At 35.0% G+C, this 22,875-nt stretch overlaps 3 protein-coding genes across 3 annotated transcripts in view; all 3 read left to right on the forward strand.

Moving 5' to 3' along the window:
* The window catches only part of LOC127835792 (uncharacterized), a 343,344-nt gene that overhangs the window by 258,728 nt on the left and 61,741 nt on the right, over positions 1-22,875 (forward strand). The window lies entirely within an intron of this gene.
* The window catches only part of LOC127835795 (uncharacterized), a 563,233-nt gene that overhangs the window by 137,434 nt on the left and 402,924 nt on the right, over positions 1-22,875 (forward strand). The window lies entirely within an intron of this gene.
* Positions 1-22,875, forward strand: part of LOC127836584 (uncharacterized) — a 39,294-nt gene that overhangs the window by 5,972 nt on the left and 10,447 nt on the right. The window contains exons 2-4 of the mRNA XM_052363246.1: positions 20,509-21,141; positions 21,867-22,025; positions 22,762-22,875. The exon at positions 22,762-22,875 is cut by the window's right edge and continues 151 nt beyond it. Coding sequence (XP_052219206.1) covers positions 20,566-21,141; positions 21,867-22,025; positions 22,762-22,875 — 849 coding nt within the window. The 5' untranslated portion in view covers positions 20,509-20,565. The remainder of the gene's footprint in view (positions 1-20,508; positions 21,142-21,866; positions 22,026-22,761) is intronic.

Below are 22,875 nucleotides of genomic sequence, written 5' to 3' on the forward strand. Positions count from 1 at the left end.
CAGTGTTGATATCATCTATTTCTTCTACTATGTTCATGTTTTTTTCATTCGTTATTATTTAAATATAATCCTCTTATTGCCATTATATATTGATATGTTTGGATTTTATCTCATGTCGGCATAATGTGGGATTTAGAAAATAATAATTATGTCTTACTGTTCTATTATTTCTGCAAATTTAAGGCGTGTTTCTTACCAATATATCGTCTGCATTAATTGTATTTATTATTTGCATGCGCGTTTTTAGTGAAAGTGTTTTCGAAATGTTCGTACCGTTTTTGTAGTTTTGTTTACAATTTCCTTAAAACATATGAACAGGTAATTATGTATCCGAATACATTTAAATGTAACCAAAATCCATTTCAATTCTCGAAAGAATAACACACCAACATGATCGAAAAACTTTCTTTATGATTGTTCTAAATGAAAACGCCTTACTTAATAAAAACAATAAGTTGCAGATGATTGGGAACAATTAGAATCATATCCGGTCTCCAATGTCACATGGATTCATCAGATGCAAACACAATCGAATGCATGTCGCACACTTGCAAATATCCCGAAACCATCCCCCTTAGCCGACCCGACTCCACAACATATGTGTCAAATTTCAAAATACAATATGTTCCACCTTTTTATAGTAAAATGTATGAATCGTGTCAGAATAATGGTTCGGCGCATTATCCCGCAATATACATTTTCTAGATTTAAAAGTTAAAAAAATCAATGGTCAAGTTACACATGCAATTATAATAAATATGTTTGGAAAAGTGTAATCACACCGAATTGTATAAACAGCTCCATACCCACACTGCAATTAAAATGGTAAATACATTTTACAAGGACAAGGAATTGTAAGAAGGACCTTTTTTTAATATAGTACTTTTTTTCAAAACCGTCGCCTGTGAGCTTTTTACAGTCATTTAACTTATTTGGGTTTTATTTCATTACAATAAATGAAACTGCATGTGTTCTTATTAAAAAATATCCGAACCATGTAATGCCACACAATATCACGACAGTAAACCGGTAGTACAACAACCATAACATCAACCCGTCAGTTCGCCGCTAATAAACACCACCGACACTACTCAATGTACTTATTTTCATATACCTACTTCATGTCACCAAAAACTGTTTTATTTGTCATATTTTATTCAAACACACACACACAGAAAATAAACAAGTTTCTATAACTCTCTAATTCTAACGCTAATGATGTTTTAAAACTGATCAGAAGGCGCTTCAAAAGCTGGACGAGAAGCTGTGAAATATTGCCGTGTCGGACCATGCAAAGTGTTCATCAGGCATATCATATTATATAAAGGAATACTGCTTTCAGTCATTGAAATATTTTATCAAAAAGTTTAACATCAAGAAATATAAAAGTGATCAAATCACCGCATGATAACTGATTAATGTTACCAATAACCATACTAGTCGGTGTCCAGACACACGTGAAATATGTAAGATGCTTACACGTCTTACTTTCCCGTGACAAATTTCATGAACCAGTTAATATGAGCCCGAACAAAGGCATTCCCGACTCTGGTGAAACCAGAAAAACCGCACACATGAAGTTTATATGAATTTATTAAAGGTAAAATATCGACGAAAGTTTATTTCGATTTAGGTATTTGGCGGAAGCCAATCGCTTATTGCGAGTGGAGAAATGTATAATATTGTCAAAACGGATTAAAAAAAACATACACCATCAAATATATTGCCGATATAATTAAGTATATTGTGTACGTAATGAGTCAACAATGCGGTCGAAAATGTATAGAATAAAAAAAAACATCTAAAATATTACATCGATGGGTGAAAGCGAAACAGCTCTTAGTGCATTTTTTATGAGCATGGTATAACTTTATCAGAGATACAATTCAAAGAATGAAGGTTAAAATATATTTTTAAGTTTTATTGATAATTGTCTGCTTTCATCATATTTTCTTGTTTTTATTTTCGCCAAAAAAGACGTTAATCGATAAAATGTCACTTTTTTTAACTGAAATGTCAAATTGTAAGCGGCGTTAAGAGAAAACAAGTTCTAATTGAATTAAAACTTAAAGAAATTATCAGTGTATGGTATTTATTTGATACTAAATACTTTTCTGATTTTGAAAGTAATCTTAAAATGACTTTAACAACTATTGGAAATTCTCGCTTTATGGCGTATATTTGAAGTTGAATAAAATTGACATTTATAATACAAGTATATTTCAATATTTTTGGAAACAAATGCTACTAAAAGTTATTATGCTCTAAACAGATAGCTCATACATATTGTTCTTATATTACTAAATCTTGCGAAAAAGTATTAAGTGACAATTTATCTTATTTTATTATTGCAATTAAATTTTCGCAGTTGTGTGTAGCCTAAAAATTTGCATTGTACAAACGTATTTATTTCAATGTTTCAAAACTGTTTATTTTAATGTTTTTGTAAAACAAAACAATTAACATGAAATCCTTTTAACGTAATTATAAGATTTTATTTAAGACTTTTTTGATCGACCCTAAATTTTTCGAGCCTACTTGAAAATGTTTTTGAAACTCAAGCTTGAGCTTTCTATCATTTTTGTTTTCATTTTATCATGTTAATATCAACATCGGTTGATGTTTTTATCTCAAATTGCCTCTTGAAGTATACAAAAACCAGTCTTCAGTAAAAATAAGTTCACAAAATTAGTAAAGCCAATGTACCTAATCTTATTTTTTATTTAACAGCTTACTTTTAGGCCTAAGCAATGTCCACTTTTCAAAACATAATGTTTATGTTGCTTAGTAATTTAACAACTTGCTATATTACAACTTCAATATTTGTGCATTCTGAATTCTAGTTAACACACACACACACACACACACACACACACACACACACACACACACATACATACACACACACACACACACACACACACACACACACACACACACACACACACACACACACACACACACACACACACACACACACACACACACACACACACACACACACACACACACACACACACACACACACACACACACACACACACACACACACACACACACACACACACACACACACACACACACACACACACACACACACACACACACACACACACACACACACACACACACACACACACACACACACACACACACACACACACACACACACACACACACACACACACACACACACACACACACACACACACACACACACACACACACACACACACACACACACACACACACACACACACACACACACACACACACACACACACACACACACACACACAAAAGTCAATAACTCAACAGCAACATCCACGATAATAGGTACAGTGTAAAATGACTTTTTATAAAATTTGAAAAAAACTTATCATAACAAGAGTAGATTATCAGCATGAAGGTCCAGAGTCAAGGATTTCAACAGTGAGTCGTGGCTGTCTGACATCTCATCATAAATGTGCCACAAAAAGAATGTATAATGTTATTATTCCCCATAGCATATATAGTTTACACAAAGCAATTATCGCCTTCATGAATATGGATACTACAATATGTCATAGGGTCATGCAATATCACGCGAAATGGAAATACAACATGGAGTTACAGTTAAAGATGCATGTGACACAAGCAGCATGTTTTTATATAAAAACAAACAAACAGATTTTAGCTTGACTGCATTTCATAAACACAGTCATAGTACGAACTCATAAACAGAACTGGAACTAGCTAATACGCATCTAAAACATCAGTCGTGCTACTCATTACCAATCACATAAATTTAGTCATAAGAACCAATATTTCAATCTCAGAAACAAAGTCATGGCGCTGACAGCTTAACATCAAACAAGAAATATCTTTAAAAAAGATATACGGCGTTGATTGTGGTCGATGTTTATGAACGATCAAAAGTTATCTCTATGAGATAAAAAGTAGCGGATGCCTTTTTTCTGCGCAGTTGTTAGCTACATCATAAGCAAATCAATTACGGGGTGTTGCGCCAGATTTCGTGGCTTATTTTGCTTTATGTGATATTATTACTCAGATATCTATATTTACAGAATAGAAAAACACAAGAAACATGAAAATAAACGAGTGCATATAGGTCAGCCGGCAATACTCGAATCTTATTTAATTGCATAATTATAGTATAGCGAATTATTGTGGTCATGCTTAATAAACTGGTCTAAATGGATAAATATTTCTAATTAATTTTATCAAAATTGGTCCTTATCATGCAAATTTTGAAACCATATTAAAAATCGATGATTGACATACCACAATAATATCGCCGAATATCTTTATTTAGTATCTTTCTGATCAAAACAGACTTCAAGTGCACAAAGTTTACGAGACGGCGTTTATATAAAGATTTCTGCAACTGACCGCAAACTGACCTTGATACCTTGCGGATTGGAATGCAATGCATTACAGTCACTACGTTATTGTCAGTAAGACACAATGATCGCAACCCCTTTTGCGAACTCCGGTGATGAACTGTATATAAACTCTGACTTTCACAAAATGGCCGCGTATTGACCCGAAACCTCGCGGGTTGAAATGCAATGCAAGTAAGTACTAAATATGACAACATAGCCTTTAGTTAAACGCTTTTGCGCTGGTAATTCTTTGAAAATAAAAGGTGAACGCACAAACTGTATTTATGTCGAAAATTGATTGTAAAACTGTTCTATCTATTGGGCCTTTTCATTAGTGATAAAATTGTTTCATGCAGTAAAACAGTGTTACAAAGACACGGATATGTTTCCAATGTTCTGGTGTTATACTCAAATCAGCCAATGGAATAAATGAAGTGTATTCATTCGTACCTAGCCGCGGGAAATTTTATTTGAGTATTATTGGACACTTACAAAGGTCAAGTCAGGGTGAAAAGCTGGCTTATTCAGCTTACGCCGAACAAACACCGCCATGGTTCGTATTACTTTTCACCAGACACACATCGCCTCGTTGCTAACTACTAAAAAATCCCATAAACACGGTAATGGTGCTTATTTATTGCCATCTCATAGACATATTCATGTTACAAATTACTTCCCAGTTCATTCAAGATTGATATCATGTTCCTTTTGAATACATAAAGAATATTATGTGAGTTTTGGATAAATATTAAGTGTAACATGCGAGGCTTAGAGCCATGGTATCGCGAGGATTACCGAGCGCTATAATAGTTTGAGCCGAGCGTAATAAGCTTGATCTTTATCCAAAACTCACACAATATTCTTTTTATTCTATTATTTCCTTCCTTGTTCCATTAATAATTATCAAACATCTTTTATTATGACAATTTTGTTTCTCAAAACAAACACAGATCCTCCAGTTTTTAGAAAAATCCGAGTGATATCTAAAAATAGCGATAGTATAAAGCTAAAGTGTATACGATCGTTGTTATACTATCGATTTGCTTTTGGTAATAGGATGAAAGTGTGTTTTTGTATGCGGTACCATTTAAAATGAACCTTCCTAACTGGGTACTTCAGAAATTCTGTGTAACTTTACCTGAAACATTTATACGGTTTTAGAAGCATTGCCAATGAAATACTAAATTCATAATTTCAAACGCATGCTTTCACTTCCAAATGATGATACGGACATTTTCTAGCAATCTGCTCCGATTGTGCCAGCAGTTTGTAACTAAACATCTCAGGAAAGATTTGAATTTACTTGAACATTCGCAAGAAATAAAAGTTATCCATCATTTTTTATAATTCATTTTTATCTCATAAGCAGTGCTACCGATCAATTGACATCTTACCAGTGCATTAATCAACAAATAATCCCCCCGCAAACTCCGAAAGGTTACCGATCAAATAGCATCTCTTCAGAATTCTTACCTTCTGATTAACTGCATTTACCACATATACAGACACAATCACATCACTCCTGAATAGCTACTTACGGATAAACTTCCACTGGTACAGCTACCAACGAAATCACATACCACGTAACAAAAAAAATCGGATCGCATCATAATGGTACTCTACTAATTCACATTTAGCCAGCACAGTAACAAGAGTAACGTATGTAACAAACTTGGTAAATAGATGTGTAAAATCCAAGAGCATTTTGCATGACAAAAACAGAACTGAATGATATCAATTGCATTATATTACTTGTCATGAGAGTGTTCTCCTACACTACACATATATAATAAATTATACATATATTCCTCAATTATTTCAAAAAGTTTCTTTTTTTCGCGACATCAATCACCTCAATGCGACATATCTCTAAGTAGAACTTCATTGCACATAGAGCCTTGTGGCACTCTAAAGAAAATGTTACTTTGAGCTTTTAGACAAATTTCAAGTTAACTGTTTATTTGATTGCTTGGAAATAAAGATATCTTAATACATGATATGCATGGATGTTTCAAAACAAAATATACAAAATTCGTTTTCTGACAAAATGTCAGTTTTAGCAATGTCTCATTTTATTTCCTCGTATTGCAAATGTATTTATATAAAGATGTATTGAAGAACGAAGTGTTAAAAGTAAACATTTACCCGATTTATTCAATCGAGCTCAAACCGAAACATGTCCATGGTCAATCAAACAGGACAGGCCAGGTGTGTCATTTTTATAGCTGCCACAGCTTTACCAGATGCAATCCATATGCATGCCTGAGAATTATACCCACTTTCCATTGATGGTGTTGTACCATATGCATACCTGAGAATTATGCCCACTTTCCATTAATGGTGTTGTACCTAAGACGACGCCATGGCCGCCACAAGGCTCTGATATTTTGCCATCAAAGTGTGACAATTTGAAGTCAGTAGATAAGAATCAGTCTAAATTATACAATTTAATCTATTCAATTCCATGAACAATTTACAATTACAACACTAAAGAGCGAATGGCTCGAGACATTTATTGTTTTGTTAGGCTTAAATTAGATTATGTTTCTATATATTGAATCCGATGCATATCTATATGTTATATATATTGCATCGGAAATTTCCCCTGCTCATTCTTTGTGTATATTTCAATATATTGATTTTGATATTTTTATCGAAATCGAAAGAAAGGAAAGGTATTTTTAACTGGTGACGCAAACATACGAGCGAGACATAAATCCGATTAAATCGAAAATGATAGGTATATAGCGATACTGATTTTGATATTGAATTAAGTATTGAAATCCTTATCCCACGCTCAACTTGAAACCCGGTTATGAAGCGATTTGGAGACTTACCGTTAGATATATATGACATATATCAATATTCATATCGTGAATGGAAGGTCAAATTACAACCATAATACAGGTAAGATAACACGCTATTCAGTTGAGGTGACAGAATAGTGGATTGTGACAGCCAGTACCGATTTCAAGGATATATAAGATTATACCGATCACAATTTCACGAAATTCTCTTATCATGCGCTGCTTAAGTTTAATCTCCGCACGATCAACGCTGTTAGAACAAGTAAACGTAACCCTTCTATTATTTTAATGGAAACATGAAAACAATTGCGACTTTGTAAGGGTTATATCATGCGGTGTATATAATCCTTAACAAACGCTTTATTCGCAAAATGATTCAAAGTCTTGCCCTGATATTCATGTGGGTGCATTTAAAAACATATTACTGTATTATGTGTTTTTGTGTTTGTCTGTACCACATATTCAATACAGTGTTCATAAATAATCTAACTGTTCTATCTTAAAACATATGTAATGTCGCGATTAAATTTAATTATATGTTGACGTTAATAAATATTCAAATAAGTTTTGCTTAAATACAATTATTTAAAAAAAAACGTACGAAATATCTCAACAAGCAACATAAAACTTTTAAGTCTTTTTTTCTTCCTGAAAACGTTTGTAACATTGAATTGAACTGAACATTCGATATGATCAAATTTGTCGAACTACTTAAACAAAGTAGTGTTAAAAAACTAGCCGTATTAAGTTTAGAATTCTTAAAAATGCGAAAAAATATGATATATATTTAACTTAAATAATTATATTTTTCACAAAGAAATATGAACATAACAATGTTATAATTTGTCTTGTCATAAATGTGGCCCCAATAGCTTTTTAGTACTGAATGATTAAATGTATGTTCTCTCCCGTGACGATGATATTTAACGAAACGATAGCTTATCTTGAAGTCGACTATGTAAGCAGCAAAGCGGAAGATTTGTATAACTATCCACTTTAAATAACGTTATGTAAATATTGTTTATTTAGCCCTTGGGTTGTGTTCTCTAAAACATTGTGTGTGGGCTTTGAAGCCTGGTTTTTTGATGCTCCAAGTGTCTTAGCGAAATATTTTGAAGATTTGTTGAGTGTTCCCTGTGTGGTTCAAATAAAAAAGTATTTACTTGAAACATTGATTGAAACATGTTAACGATTTCGTGTGACTAATTGTAAATGTTAACTTCATATTAGTTAAAGTGTATGTCATAAAAAATGGCATGTATACGGTTACAACTCTCTGGGTTGACCGTCAGAAAACGCATTGTCAGAATAATGCCAGTCAGATATGAAACTGTGTCCCACACGTTTAACGCTGTGTATTGTTACTATTTTAACTTAACAAGTGGCCTTTTTCCCAAAGTTAAAAGAGTAATGCAAACACGTGTTTTCGCACATTCTACCAGTTTACTACGACTGGCAAAATTGTATACGCAGTTCCGGATTTTCAACAAAAATGTTCAGTCAAATGTTGCATTTCTTCGGGAGATGATGATGATGATGATGATGATGATGATGATGATGATGATGATGATGATGATGATGATGATGATGATGATGATGATGATGATGATGATGATGATGATGATGATGATGATGATGATGATGATGATGATGATGATGATGATGATGATGATGATGATGATGGCTGAATTTAAGGAGTTCCATCTGCGGTAAGGTCATATTGCGCTTCATGTTGAGTCGCTGCAAGTTGCCTAAACGCCTCGTCTTTTGTCGTCCCGCTGTCCGCCCGACTGCCGGTTACGACATGTGGTTCTTGATGTCTTCCCGACAGGTGGTTCCGATATCCGACCCGCTGATTGCCATCGCACAAAACGACGTCTCGTCTACCAGGTCCGCGTATCGCCATGAAATTCCATCTTCTTCTTGGACCCTCTCACTTGCAAACGTATCCGCGTATCGCTATTATGTCCCTGTGCACCTATAAGTGTCATCCGCCTTGTATTTTCAAGAGCGCCCGAAATTCTCACGCGCTTGGAATATTCAAGTTTGGTATTCAGTAGGAAGTGTCGTCAGAGTGGTATGTTTCAGTGTGGCCGATAGTGCCAAATCTTGATTTGTTCCGTGCACCAGAAAGTGTAACCATTTGGCATGCTCTTGTGCACGCGAAAGTTTCACCGCCTGGTGTTCCATAGTGACCGACACTATCACCGCTCGGTATGTCCCCGTGCGCCCGGAAGTATCACCGCCTGGTATGTTTCCGTGCGCCCAGAAGTATCACCGGCTAGTATGTTTCCGTGCGCCCGAAAGTATCACCGACTGGTATGTTTCCGTGCGCTCGGAAGTATCACCGCCTGGTTTGTTTCCGTACGCCCGGAAGTATCACCGCCTGGTATGTTTCCGTGCGCCCGGAAGTTTCATCGCCTGGTATGTTTCCGTGCGCCCGGAAGTATCATCGCCTGCTATGTTTCCGTGCGCCCGGAAGTATTACCGCCTGGTATGTTTCCGTGCGCCCGGAAGTATCTTCGCCTGGTATGTTTCCGTGCGCCCGGAAGTATCACCGCCTAGTATTTTCCGTACGCCCGGAAATATCACCGGCTTATATGTTTTCGTGCGCCCGGAAGTTTCACAGCCTGGTTTGTTACCGTGCACCCGGAAGTATCATCGCCTGATATGTTTCCGTGCGCCCGGAAGTATCATCGCCTGGTTTGTTTCCATGCGCCCAGAAGTTTCACCGCCTGGTATGTTCCCGTGCGCCCGAAAGTATCACCGCCTGATATGTTTCCGTGCCACCGGAAGTTTCATCCCCTGTTATGTTTCCGTGCAACCGGAAATATCACCACCTGGTATGTTTCCGTGCACCCTGAAGTATCACTGCCTGGTATATTTCCGTGCGCCCGGAAGTTTCACCGCCTGGCTTGTTTCCGTGCGCCCGGAAGTTTCATCGCCTGGTATGTTTCCGTGCGCCCGGAAGTATCATCGCCTGCTATGTTTCCGTGCGCCCGGAAGTATTACCGCCGGGTATGTTTCCGTGCGCCCGGAAGTATCTTCGCCTGGTATGTTTCCGTGCGCCCGGAAGTATCACCGCCTGGTATTTTCCGTACGCCCGGAAATATCACCGGCTTATATGTTTTCGTGCGCCCGGAAGTTTCACAGCCTGGTTTGTTACCTTGCACCCGGAAGTATCATCGCCTGGTATGTTTCCGTGCGCCCGGAAGTATCATCGCCTGGTTTGTTTCCATGCGCCCAGAAGTTTCACCGCCTGGTATGTTCCCGTGCGCCCGAAAGTATCACCGCCTCATATGTTTCCGTGCCACCGGAAGTTTCATCGCCTGTTATGTTTCCGTGCAACCGGAAATATCACCACCTGGTATGTTTCCGTGCACCCTGAAGTATCACTGCCTGGTATATTTCCGTGCGCCCGGAAGTTTCACCGCCTGGCTTGTTTCCGTGCGCCCGGAAGTTTCACCGCCTGGTATGTTCCCTTGCAGCCGGATGTTTCACCGCCTGGTATGCTCCCGTGCGCCCGGAAGTATCACCGCCTGGTATGTTCCGTACGCCAGGGAGTATCACCGACTGGTATGTTTCCGCGCAAACGGGAGAATCACCGCCTGGTTCCATAGTGACTGAAACTATCATCGCCTGGAATGTTCCCTTGCACCCGGAAGTTTCACCGCATGGTATGTTTACCGTGCGCTCGAAAGTATCACCGCCTGGTTTGTTTCCATGTACCCGTTAGTTTAACCACCTGGTATGTTTCCGTGCATCGGGATGTTTTACCGCATGGTGTGTTGCCTTGAGCCAGATGGTGTTACAAATTGGTATGCTCCCGTGCGCGCGAAAGTGTCACCGGTTGATAATCACCCGTGAGCGCGAAAGTCTCACCGCTTGGTATTTTCATGTGCGCGCGAAAGTGTCACAGCTTGAAATGCTCCCTTGTGCCCAAAATTGCCACCGCTTGGTTTGCTCGCGTGCGCGCGAAAGTGTCGCCTATTGGTATGTTAAAGTGCGTCCGATTTGGGCAACACCTGGAATTCTCGAGTACGCCTGAAATATAAGCTTGGTATGTTTCCGTGCGCCCGATATTGTCACCGCCTGGTATGCTCCTGCGTAACCGGATGCGTCACAACCTGGTATGTTCTTATGCGCAAAAAAGACTCATCGCTAGGTATGCTCCAGGGCGCCCGGCATTATCACCGCTTAGGGTGCGCCCGAAACAGTCACCGCTTTGTATGTTTCCATACGCCAAAAAAGGTGCACCGCTTGATATGCTCTCTTGCGTACGAATATGTCACCGCAGCTTTCATTAAATGGCTATAGTGAAATATTTGTAACAGTCTAGAATTATCATTTTAGTCGTTTAGTTCATTTATGTCTTAGTGGAGATACGATGCCTTCTTCTTTGAGTTGTTCTTTGGTGAATGCTATGCTTATTGTTTTATAAAAAACAATTATATTTTCCAATTAACTTTGTTGATATTCATTTGATGTTTTATGATATTAAATACAATTGAAATTATAATAATAAATGGACACAGAGAATTGCATTCTTTTCAACAGTTTTTTCACTTAAGCTCAGTAAATCAAAAGCGAACACCCGTCACCCTCGATTTTACTTTAATTTTTATATCAGCAAAACATGGATCCATCAAACATTATGTTATATGTAATAACAAATAACAAAAACTACCGCGTACGTTCTTAAAATGTATTATATACTTTAAAATAGCTGGGTCATTGTAGATTTAAAAACAAAATACTGATTTAAGTTTTATTATATTGCAGTGACGTGTCAACAACTAAAAGATTATTATAATTTAAAAACTCATTATAGCTAGCGAAGTTTATGTAGGTAGTGATTGATTGCTTTACATATACGCCATAATTGACTTCTGTAGCATCTCTATTAACATGCAAACTTGTTTGTAGTATGTAAACGTTTTCCTAAAAATGCAATACTTGTGTTGGATAAGATTTTTATCGTAAAAGAACAACTGTGAAGATAAAATTGTTTTCATATATATTTGCATAGCAATTCCAATAACATGGTTCTGCGTTTATATACATTGATTCATACACATGATATGCCGTGAATTGGTGAAGTCATATCAAGAATCACAATTAATACCGTTGATATACCCCTTAAAGTGTATTGTATACGTTTGGTTTTTAATGCAATAGTTTACTTAATTAACCTAATGTAATGATCTCGATACACATCATTTATAATTTGTATTGTCATTATATTCAAATCTAAATTTGCATAAAACAATGAATTGGTAAAGTCATGTCAAAAATTTAAACAAAATGTGGTATGCCCCTTTAAATGTATTCAATTATCTGGTTTTTTTGTTTGGTTCAGTATATACTTATACTTGTTTGATCTTGCTATACATAATTAATGTCTTCACTTTAATTAAAATCTACTTTTGCATTGGCATAAATAAAAACATGCATCAAGTCATGTCAAGAATTACAACTATTACCGTCGATATGCCCCTTTAAATGTCTTGTGTACATCTTTTTTTAAGTTGGATTCTGTATTGACCTACTTGTACTGATCTTTTTACAAATAACTTGTGTTTCATTTACATTTAAATCTACGTTTTCATTAGCATACAAGAATACATGTATTAGTATGTGTTTTGGCCAACACCATGTACATGGTACATTGTTTTCTTTTTATATTTGTATTAAGTTATAACCCATTAAATAATTAGGTAAATTTGGAAAAAATCTAGGTGCAGGAAGGCATGTAAAAATACAAATGACCTTGATGCATTTTATTTATTTTCATATGTGAAATTCTGTTGTTTTTGATTATGTTTAACAATTCGAAAAAAAATGAATCAATCGATTCCTGTTAAAAAATTAATTTGCAGTCAAATTTAATCAGTATAAAATATTTTGTGAGAAATAGAGGTTGTTTTTAACACTGTTCTCATTAATTTACTCAAGTTTTTATGTTATTACCATTTTGGTGAATTGTTCTTGTGCTGCAATATGCTTATTGTTCAAGTGAGAATAAAAAAATGAACAACACCGGTGACCCATGATTTTCATTTTATTTTTCTATCCACAACAGATGGGCCTACCAAAAATGTTCAAATTTTAGGTGTAGCAAAATTTGCATTAAAACTGCAGCATAAATGTACGAATATCTCAAAAGGAGCGTGTATCGATACGGTGGATGAAACTAAACGACAGTTATGAAAAACGTGTGAAATGGAAATTAAATGCAACCTTCATTGTCTTATTCTTAGTCTCTTTTTATTGCCAGTAACTTTTCAGTGTATTGATTCAATTATAAAACGTTGTTGAAGATGACTGCTATCGTACACTATTCACAAGCAAACATACAATCCGTTTAGTCCTATGACTGAATCGAAGAGACTGAAATATTCGAACTTTACCACTATACACAAGCAAACATACAATCCGTTTAGCCCTATGACTGAATCGAAGAGACTGAAATATTCGAACTTTACCACTATACACAAGCAAACATACAATCCGTTTAGTCCTATGACTGAATCGAAGAGACTGAAATATTCGAACTTTACCACTATACACAAGCAAACATACAATCCGTTTAGTCCTATGACTGAATCGAAGAGACTGAAATATTCGAACTTTACCACTATACACAAGCAAACATACAATCCGTTTAGTCCTATGACTGAATCGAAGAGACTGAAATATTCGAACTTTACCACTATACACAAGCAAACATACAATCCGTTTAGTCCTATGACTGAATCGAAGAGACTGAAATATTCGAACTTTACCACTATACACAAGCAAACATACAATCCGTTTAGTCCTATGACTGAATCGAAGAGACTGAAATATTCGAACTTTACCACTATACACAAGCAAACATACAATCCGTTAAGTCCTATGACTGAATCGAAGAGACTGAAATATTCGAACTTTACCACTATACACAAGCAAACATACAATCCGTTTAACCCTATGACTGAATCGAAGAGACTGAAATATTCGAACTTTACCACTATACACAAGCAAACATACAATCCGTTTAGCCCTATGACTGAATCGAAGAGCATGAAATATTCGAACTTTACCACTATACACAAGCAAACATACAATCCGTTTAGCCCTATGACTGAATCGAAGAGCATGAAATATTCGAACTTTACCACTATACACAAGCAAACATACAATCCGTTTAGCCCTATGACTGAATCGAAGAGACTGAAATATTCGAACTTTACTTAATCTTTCCAAATTGCTGCCCTGACAATATAGCATTTGTTTTTAACATATTTTTAATGGAGATTACGCAATTCACAAAATTGGATATTTTTTGTCACATTAAAAATGACTTTTCAGAAGAAGACCCTATAAGAAATGTGTTAAGTGTCATACTTCACTAGCATTCTTTTAACTTAATCTTAATGTACCTATATATTGTGTATTGATTAAAAAGTGTCATTTTCTAGCATACAATAATAACTTAATGTTGATTTGTTCCATTTGATTTTTTTTTAACTTGAAATATTTTGTGCGGCAATTATTATCATCTAATTGTCATTAACAAGTGTGTTACATGTTTCCCATTTTATCCAATTGAATTCAATCTATATCAAAATCATAATAATACACTTTGCATTTTAAAGGAATAACAAGTTTTGATTTTGTGAATGAGTGTTGCATTTGATAGGTTACAGATTTGCAAGAAAATCCTGCCTTCAACCAAACTGTTAGTTGTTCCTATCGGAACTACAAAATAAATACTTATAACGTAATTGTCGTTTTGATAATTATGATATTGATATCAAGTTATTGATTATGTCAGCTTGTTGAAAACATGACTTCAATATGTTGGAGGCAGTTTTGTTGTGAAACATATTGGGAACTATCTGTTCAGAATTGTTCAGTTCATTGGAGTCTCATGTTAGCCCATTAAGCCTTTGGTCCTATTGTTGTAGTTCTGGCTTGTATATTAGACTTTATACTGTATTGGCATATTTGCGACCTTCTTCGAATCAGCAAGACGATATGGAGCAAATAAGCCACGCCATACATGACATTCTGCGTTTGATATGTTAAATCGTTATTATTGTGTATGCGTTTTCACCAATTTTACTTTTTGCATTGACTGGTAATTTTGTCAAAATGGTGTACAAATGGTTTGATTTCGGTTAAGTTTGTTTACATATAATTTAAACTTAACTCATATTGATTGTTATTGATATTGAAAATGCATGTTTCGCTTAACTAAGCTCAACGTTTTAATTGTTAGTCTTTGCATTGTGATCGCCATCCGGTAAATCGCTCGTCGTCTGTTGTACATCGTCACTATTTGACTTGTTAATACTCCAAAGGCCACATTAATTGTCCAATCATGATAACACTTGAACTGAATATTTGTTTCAAATATATCTCAGCCGATTTTTTAATGGCTTTGTGTTCAATTGAAAAGCATGGTCGCAATGGGGCGGCGCAGTTTTCCTAATACGGCTATGGTCAAACATTGTTAAACTCTAGAAATAAGCTATTTGGTCAAAACATGATAACATTTGATGGTTCTGGTCGGTTGAAAAAATCATGGCTGCTAGGGAGCAGGCAACTGTTTTATTTCTTCGTGTTATGTTAATAGTGAAACCTCTGCACACTCTAGTAATAAAATGTTAATTTAAATCTTTTTGAAACATTTGTTCTTATGATATATCAGCTAAGTTCAAACACGGTTCCAGTCCGCAATCATAAAACCTGCTTAAATATTTAACCTCATGATATTTAGGCCCAGTTTAAAAAGGATTCCGGTATGTTAAAAATGTGGCCATCCGGGGGCGGGACAACTTTACTTAGTTGGTTATAGTGAAACCTTGTTAACACTCAAACAGTTAAAGATTGTTGTCCCATCTTCGATGAAATTGCTCAGAATATTTGACATATGATATCTCAACTGAGTTTGACAATTGTTCCAGTCTGGTAAAATATATAGCTGCTACGGTATGCGCTAGTTAAACCTGTAAATTTCACAAACGGTTGTGTTGCTTCTTTCTGAAGGTAATAACAACTATTAAAATGATAGCTATGCTAGTGTAATGTTCTTAAAGTTTATAATGATGGTGCTGTTGTTGTTGATGATGGAACCTGTGATTAATGCAAGGATAATAGCAACAACCCAAATGTGAATCTTATTCGACCTTTAATCCAATAAATATGGTATGTCAGGAGCTGAATAATCTCTTGATTTAATCTATGAATAACCCACAGGCGTCGTATTTAACTTCGGCACGGAGGCAACCTATTGTTTACTGGGTTGTTCCAGTTTATTTGTATTCCATAAATTGAATAAAGGTTTATATATGTGAACATACATGATGCTGTGTGGGAATATTTTCAGTCATCAAATGTTTGTCATAATACTTTGTCTGGAATTAAATATTAATGTGTCGTAAATACTTTCAATCAAAGTTTTATTCTAATAGGGTAACATTATTTCACACTAAAAACATGTCTAAATGTCTGTTTTTTTCTTCTTTTATATATATATAAATATGTCCAGTAATAAATAAATAAGTAAACATAAAAACTTCCTATAATGACCTAAACATTTTGTCTCATTATAGAAAGCTTTAAAGATGGTATTTGTTGTGTTCCTATTACACGAACATTCTCGAAGGTCACATTATTGACCAATCTTCTTGAACATTGGTAAGACCAATTTACATTATTTTTTCTATATGATGTCTTGGCCGTGATCATTTCTTGGTATTGTGGGTTCCAAAATAGGTCAGTACATGAACTTGAAATGCCTTTATAACTCTTTAGTTAAGAGTTTTGTCCTAATGATTTTAATATATTTGAAACATTACTGGTAGATGTCGTGGCATGTTTTGCTTGTTTTACTTTATTGAAGAAATGTGAACAAGCTAAAACCACCTTTCACCTTTCATAATGCAACTAACTTTGAACGAATGTTTTTATGAAACAGACTTCGATATTAACTCTTTTTTACAGCAAGTCCAAGTCCTTTGGGCCAATTCCATTTGAAATCGGAAGTCTACTTCACCATTATTGGCGGAGAAAATAAACAAACTAATGTCATGTAATTGTTGAGTCAGTAGGTATAATTAAATAATCAGTAAAAACGGAAATGTCATAGTCTTAATATGTTAATTAATGTTTATAGCGCTCGATCGGTGGTTTGCAGATCAATATATGTCTGATTTAGGCTCTTTAACCCTATAGTTCACGCCTGCCGTCAAACGTGTTTTGGTTCTTTTTGAAAAACGTTTTCATTTCTCATCCCAGTTTCATGAAGTATGATATTTATGCTAGGTGAGATGTTTATCTAGGTGTGAGTTAAACAACTGGACGGAATAAGGCATTATAAAGGATTTTGCCATTGAGAAATTGGTACAGTTTTATACTTTAATTTCATTCAATCATTGTTCACACCTGTCGCCAAAGTGTTTTGTTTCATTTTGAAAAAAAAAAATATATTTCTTATCCCAAATTGTGAAATAAGATGTTTATGCTAAATGAGATGTTAATCTAGGTATAAATTTAAAAAAATACATGAAAATATTCAATTTAAAAGATTTGGCCGTGTAGAGCGTTGGTACAATTTTAAGCGCTTTTACTATGTTGTACACGATTGCCGTCAAACGTGTGTTGGTTCGTTTTAAAAACATTGTCATTTTTCATCCAAAATTGATGAAATAAAATGTTTATGCTAGGTAATATGTTAATCTAGGTGTGAGTTTAAAAAAATCAACATTTGATGAAAGTAAGCACTCTAAATGATTTTGGCCTTGTAAGATGTTGGTACGATTTTAATAACCTTTTATGGATTAATCAGTTTAATTAACACACATGCAGTCAAACGTGGTTTGGTTCTTTTTGAAAAACTTTAATTAACTGTAATTTTTCATCTCAAATTGATTAAGTAAAATTTTTATGCTAGGTTGGATGTTTATCTAGGTATAAATTAAAATCCTGGATGAATATATTCATTTTAAAGAATTTTGGCCTTGTACGATGTCGGTACAATTTAAGCTTTTTTTACCCTAGTGTACACACCTGCCGTCAAACGTGTTTTACTGTAATACAGCATTTCACAGTGTTTATAACATACTATTACAATCAAGTATATTAGAATTTAAGACATTTACAACAAGTACATACCTTAATTGGACATCAATGACAATTAAAGAATGAATTTGGCGGCCGCGGCCACTGATCACACAATTAAAATCAATCAACAACGTAAACTGATAATTGAAGTTAAGATCCCTTCTTTTAATTAATTCCGAAGATTAAAGAAAAAACTAACAAAACGTCTCTTACAGTTTTCTAATTGATCTGACAATTAACACGCGCGTGAAATGTTTTATTTTCGCGAAATCTTAGTCCAGGAAACTTAAAGCTTTTATTAATTATGAAAAGAAAAAAACTGGGTATTACAAACAAAACTTAAATAACCTATAACTCATGAATTAGATCTAAATAAAATAAAAAATAGAGAATTACAAAATTGAAAAGTCTATAGAATCAAAATTGAAATAAGTCGGACTGAAACCGTTTTTGGATCAAACGATCATAGAATTTATTATACTGTAATTCTGTTTTTATCAGAAACCTTGATCTATGTGTCCACATATATATATATATATATATATCCGATTTTAAATAATATCATTTTATTTTATAAGGTTTTATATGTTAAAAATAAAAAATGTATACGAGAATATTTTATCAGCAAAAGCCATCAAATAAACTATTCAACCGCATTCTCGCCGTGATTTGGAAATTTGTATAGCGCTATTTCTTTAATAATCGCGGCATTATAAATTCTTATTCTAGCTAAATAAAATCGAGATTATATTAAAGAATTATTACTTATGTTTCTATGAAACTTTATTTTATAAAAATCGGATCATTATTGACCAAGTTATAGCCACACTTCTATAGCGCCGTAAAATTTTTGCATAACTTTGCTCGATAATCGTAGCCATTGCTACTGACGCGTCGCTATCTTATCGGTTACTTGACCAAATGACCCCGCCGCGAGATAGAACGATAAAGCGCAAAGTTTCCAATCTGTGTATTTTATAGGTCTTTGTCTTGATTAAGACGAACAAACACCCACATTGCCAGTGTGTGTCGTAAAACTGTTACAGACGAGCTTTTTAATTGTTTAATATAATATGTTTGCCCATATCTCTCATGCTTTGTACAGTGTGACATTTTAGTGCAATTGTCCTATAATTACATGTATCTCTTCCCTCGACAAACCGGCTGATCTTCTGCGTGGTATACAACACGTTTTTGTTTTGTTTTTCTTCATCATAGAGCCAGGAGAACTCACGCTTCCATTTTGGATAAAATGACGTTTTCGTTTCTCTGCATATTAACAATTATTGTCATTTTGTACTATCCAATGCACATTCACGAATTTGTCGGAGGAAAATCCTAACTTGAAAAGATATTCTTTTTAAAATTATGATATCTTGTATTCTATGCATACATTTTACAAGGGCGATAAGGCATTCCAATATAAATCGTACACACATGCTCTTAAATGTACGACACCGAATCGTTATAAGAAGCTAATTCATATTCATGCCAACTTGACAAATTTGAACCAAGCAATTCATTCGGGACGCTCTCCCTTGCGTCTAAAAAAGCGATAAATTATGAAAAATACTCGGTGTTTGTTTTATATATTCTTATTTTGTTTTGAATAAAAACATTCAGGAAACAGGTTGCTTAGACGTTTGTGATATTAATACGTATACATAGCTGATTACTAGTAACTAGTCAGAACTTCGCTATTACTAGACAATTTTGTTTGGGCCAGCCTCATTGTTGAACCCTGTATAATCATACATTTTAGAGTTAAAGTATATTCCGCACAAATACCTGGCTGCCATGAGTTCATGCATTTGTCCTAGCATTTTAGTATGTGTACCAGATGTTTATTCCATGATTTAAAAAGTGATCATCCCATCACAATCCGACACAACAAGTAGCAAGAAAACTTGGTCAGAATTTAAGCTATTGCACAAACATTACTAAGGCCATTTTAATAAGTTATTTTTCTTTTGATTCCAAATACGTGCAACAGGACCTTCTGTCATCTTCGTATAATTATTTAGATCTAAGAATTTTTTTATTGTTAATGACGTGTTTTATTTATGTACATTTCCATACAAACCGCTTTGGTTTAACGCTGGCCGACATTTCTTAATTGCAATACGCCCCATGCATAGAGCAATATTCTTAAACTGACATTTATATACTGGATAATGCTGTAAATTGCTGTTTGTGTTTAATAGATGATGCTCGAGCAACAGCGTGATCCTTTATAAAACTCGCATTTGGCTTAAATCATAATGTCGAGTCTGGTCGATGTATTCACTGATAAAGGAACGACAAACTGGTTGAAGGCATGGCTGGCAGTGGATATTGCAAAGTCAGGCTTAGATCAGTTCGCAGATAACGAGGCTAAAAATGTACATGCCAATATATACAACACTGTCTGGTCAAGTGGTCAGTTTCCAGCTATGTGCATCGGCTGTTGCACCGCAAACTTGCTGAAATGCCCAACACCAGGAATATGCAATAAACGAGGTACAAACAGCTTGTGTCAGGGTATGCATGATACCATAGCAAAGCAACCTCGACCTTGTCCTACTAACGTGTGTAATAAAGTTTTCGACGAAATTAAAACTCTGCACAAATTTTCCATTCCTTCTTGGAAAAACACAAGTGCAGAGCAATGGGCACGAAATCCTTGGGAAATTGCCAAGGCGTATTTACCTAAAGACGGATATGCTGAAAAGAGTTCAGTCCAAGATACAGACTTCAACGGAATCATCAGTTTTATGATGAACTGCAAACACTTCGACAACAAGTTTTCTTTTCCTATTGCTACCGGAAAACACAATCCTCCGTGTCTACTGACTAAAGTAAGTTAACAATTATGTGTATCGATGTATTTCATCATAATTTTGCCTGCGATGAGGAATATATTTAATTTGAATCACCCGCCCGTCTATCGAGCCAAGCAGGGTATGATTTATTTTGACTGAAAGCAAAGGTATTTGTTTAAAATATTCAATGCCATAATTGCTATATCAACAGCAAAATAAAGGAAATCCATCAAGCTATAACTTGGTTCTTAGAAGATACCTTTTTTATTCGGCTTATGTATTCTTCAGAGTCTAAATGTCATAAAACTATTTTAACTAATACAAATACAATCAAACTTGACAATCATAAAAAGGAACCACCAAAAACGCTACTTTTATTTATGAATATACTTCATGATGTCAGCGCAACTGAGTGCACACAACACAGAGCGCATTTGCAATATTTGTGATCGCTGTTCGTCTATAGAGGATAAGATAAGATTTGCATTGATTAACGCTTGAATTATGACTGTTTTGTTACCGGTTAACTGTCTTGTTAATATATATGCATACTTCAGGGCTTATATATTTGACTCCATACGACCTTACATTTTCTTGTCAAAACGAAAATGGAAGTATCTGACCTTTATTATACGTACTTAGTAAAAGTGTGTAGATGTATCACATTAGTGAACATACACACGTGCATTAGATGTAGACGTTGGCACAACCACGTCTGTCAATACTTAGATAAAGTACACACAAGTTTCGTGTCTTTATAGGCGCGAGAAATTGGCAGAACTGTCCGTCATTCGTCCCAGTGTAAAGTCACCGACGCAGATCTGCAGGACATCTTCACAACACTGACTAACCTGCTTAGTGACCAAACGAGTCTTACACTTGACGTCACTGCTCTGGAGGCTGTGAAGAAACTAGCAGAGGTATAAGTTAGTGTTCATTAACAAACTTTTTTGTTGCGTGCGTTTGTATTCAAAATATAAGGGACATAAGGGTCGAACAAAACTTCTATTCAGCAATAAAATATTAAAGCACGTATGATTTGTATGAAATACCTACCAACGGTGTATTTATCGCATTAATTTATTACCGGCATGTGAATTGTAAACTTCTACAATACGTTTTGGATGACAACTTTAATTATACGTATTTGAAATGCACTAATGTCCTTAATATGTAGAGAGAAAAAAAAACACCGCAAAAACATTCGTTTTTGTTGAATTTAAATCTACACGTATCCAAAAAGTATACGTTTCCGTCAAGTTAATGCAGGCTGAGTATGCCTCCAACATTAAAATCAACTATAACCATATAATAGTGAAATTGCCGCATAACATCTCGAAATCTTTTTTGTCGATCTAGACAAGTTTTCCCCACTTGTCAAAGCAAATTGCTAGATTTTCTAATCCAGAAATTATTGTCCACGGTGATGTGTATTTTAATAGATCGTTAATATAACATAAATAACATTAGCTTAAATGAGAAATTATGTATCAGGCATTTTAAATTACTTATATATAATTGCTTTAAAACGAAGAATTACAATTACAAATTTAGAACTTCTTCATACAGTTGTACATACTGGTGTTATGTAAAACTTGCTTAATCGGTAATATGTGTTTGTTGTTTCACATTTCAAATTTTTTTTATCCAAAACAGCTGCAAAAGGAGACATTAAAGATAACCACGGGGGAAATGATTCATTTACTAGACGCGGCAAACGATACACTCAAGAAAGTTCAAAATATTGCTGATAAATCTCTGGATGAGATG

This window comes from Dreissena polymorpha, chromosome 6 (assembly GCF_020536995.1).
Source record: "Dreissena polymorpha isolate Duluth1 chromosome 6, UMN_Dpol_1.0, whole genome shotgun sequence".
NCBI classification, from domain to species: domain Eukaryota; kingdom Metazoa; phylum Mollusca; class Bivalvia; order Myida; family Dreissenidae; genus Dreissena; species Dreissena polymorpha.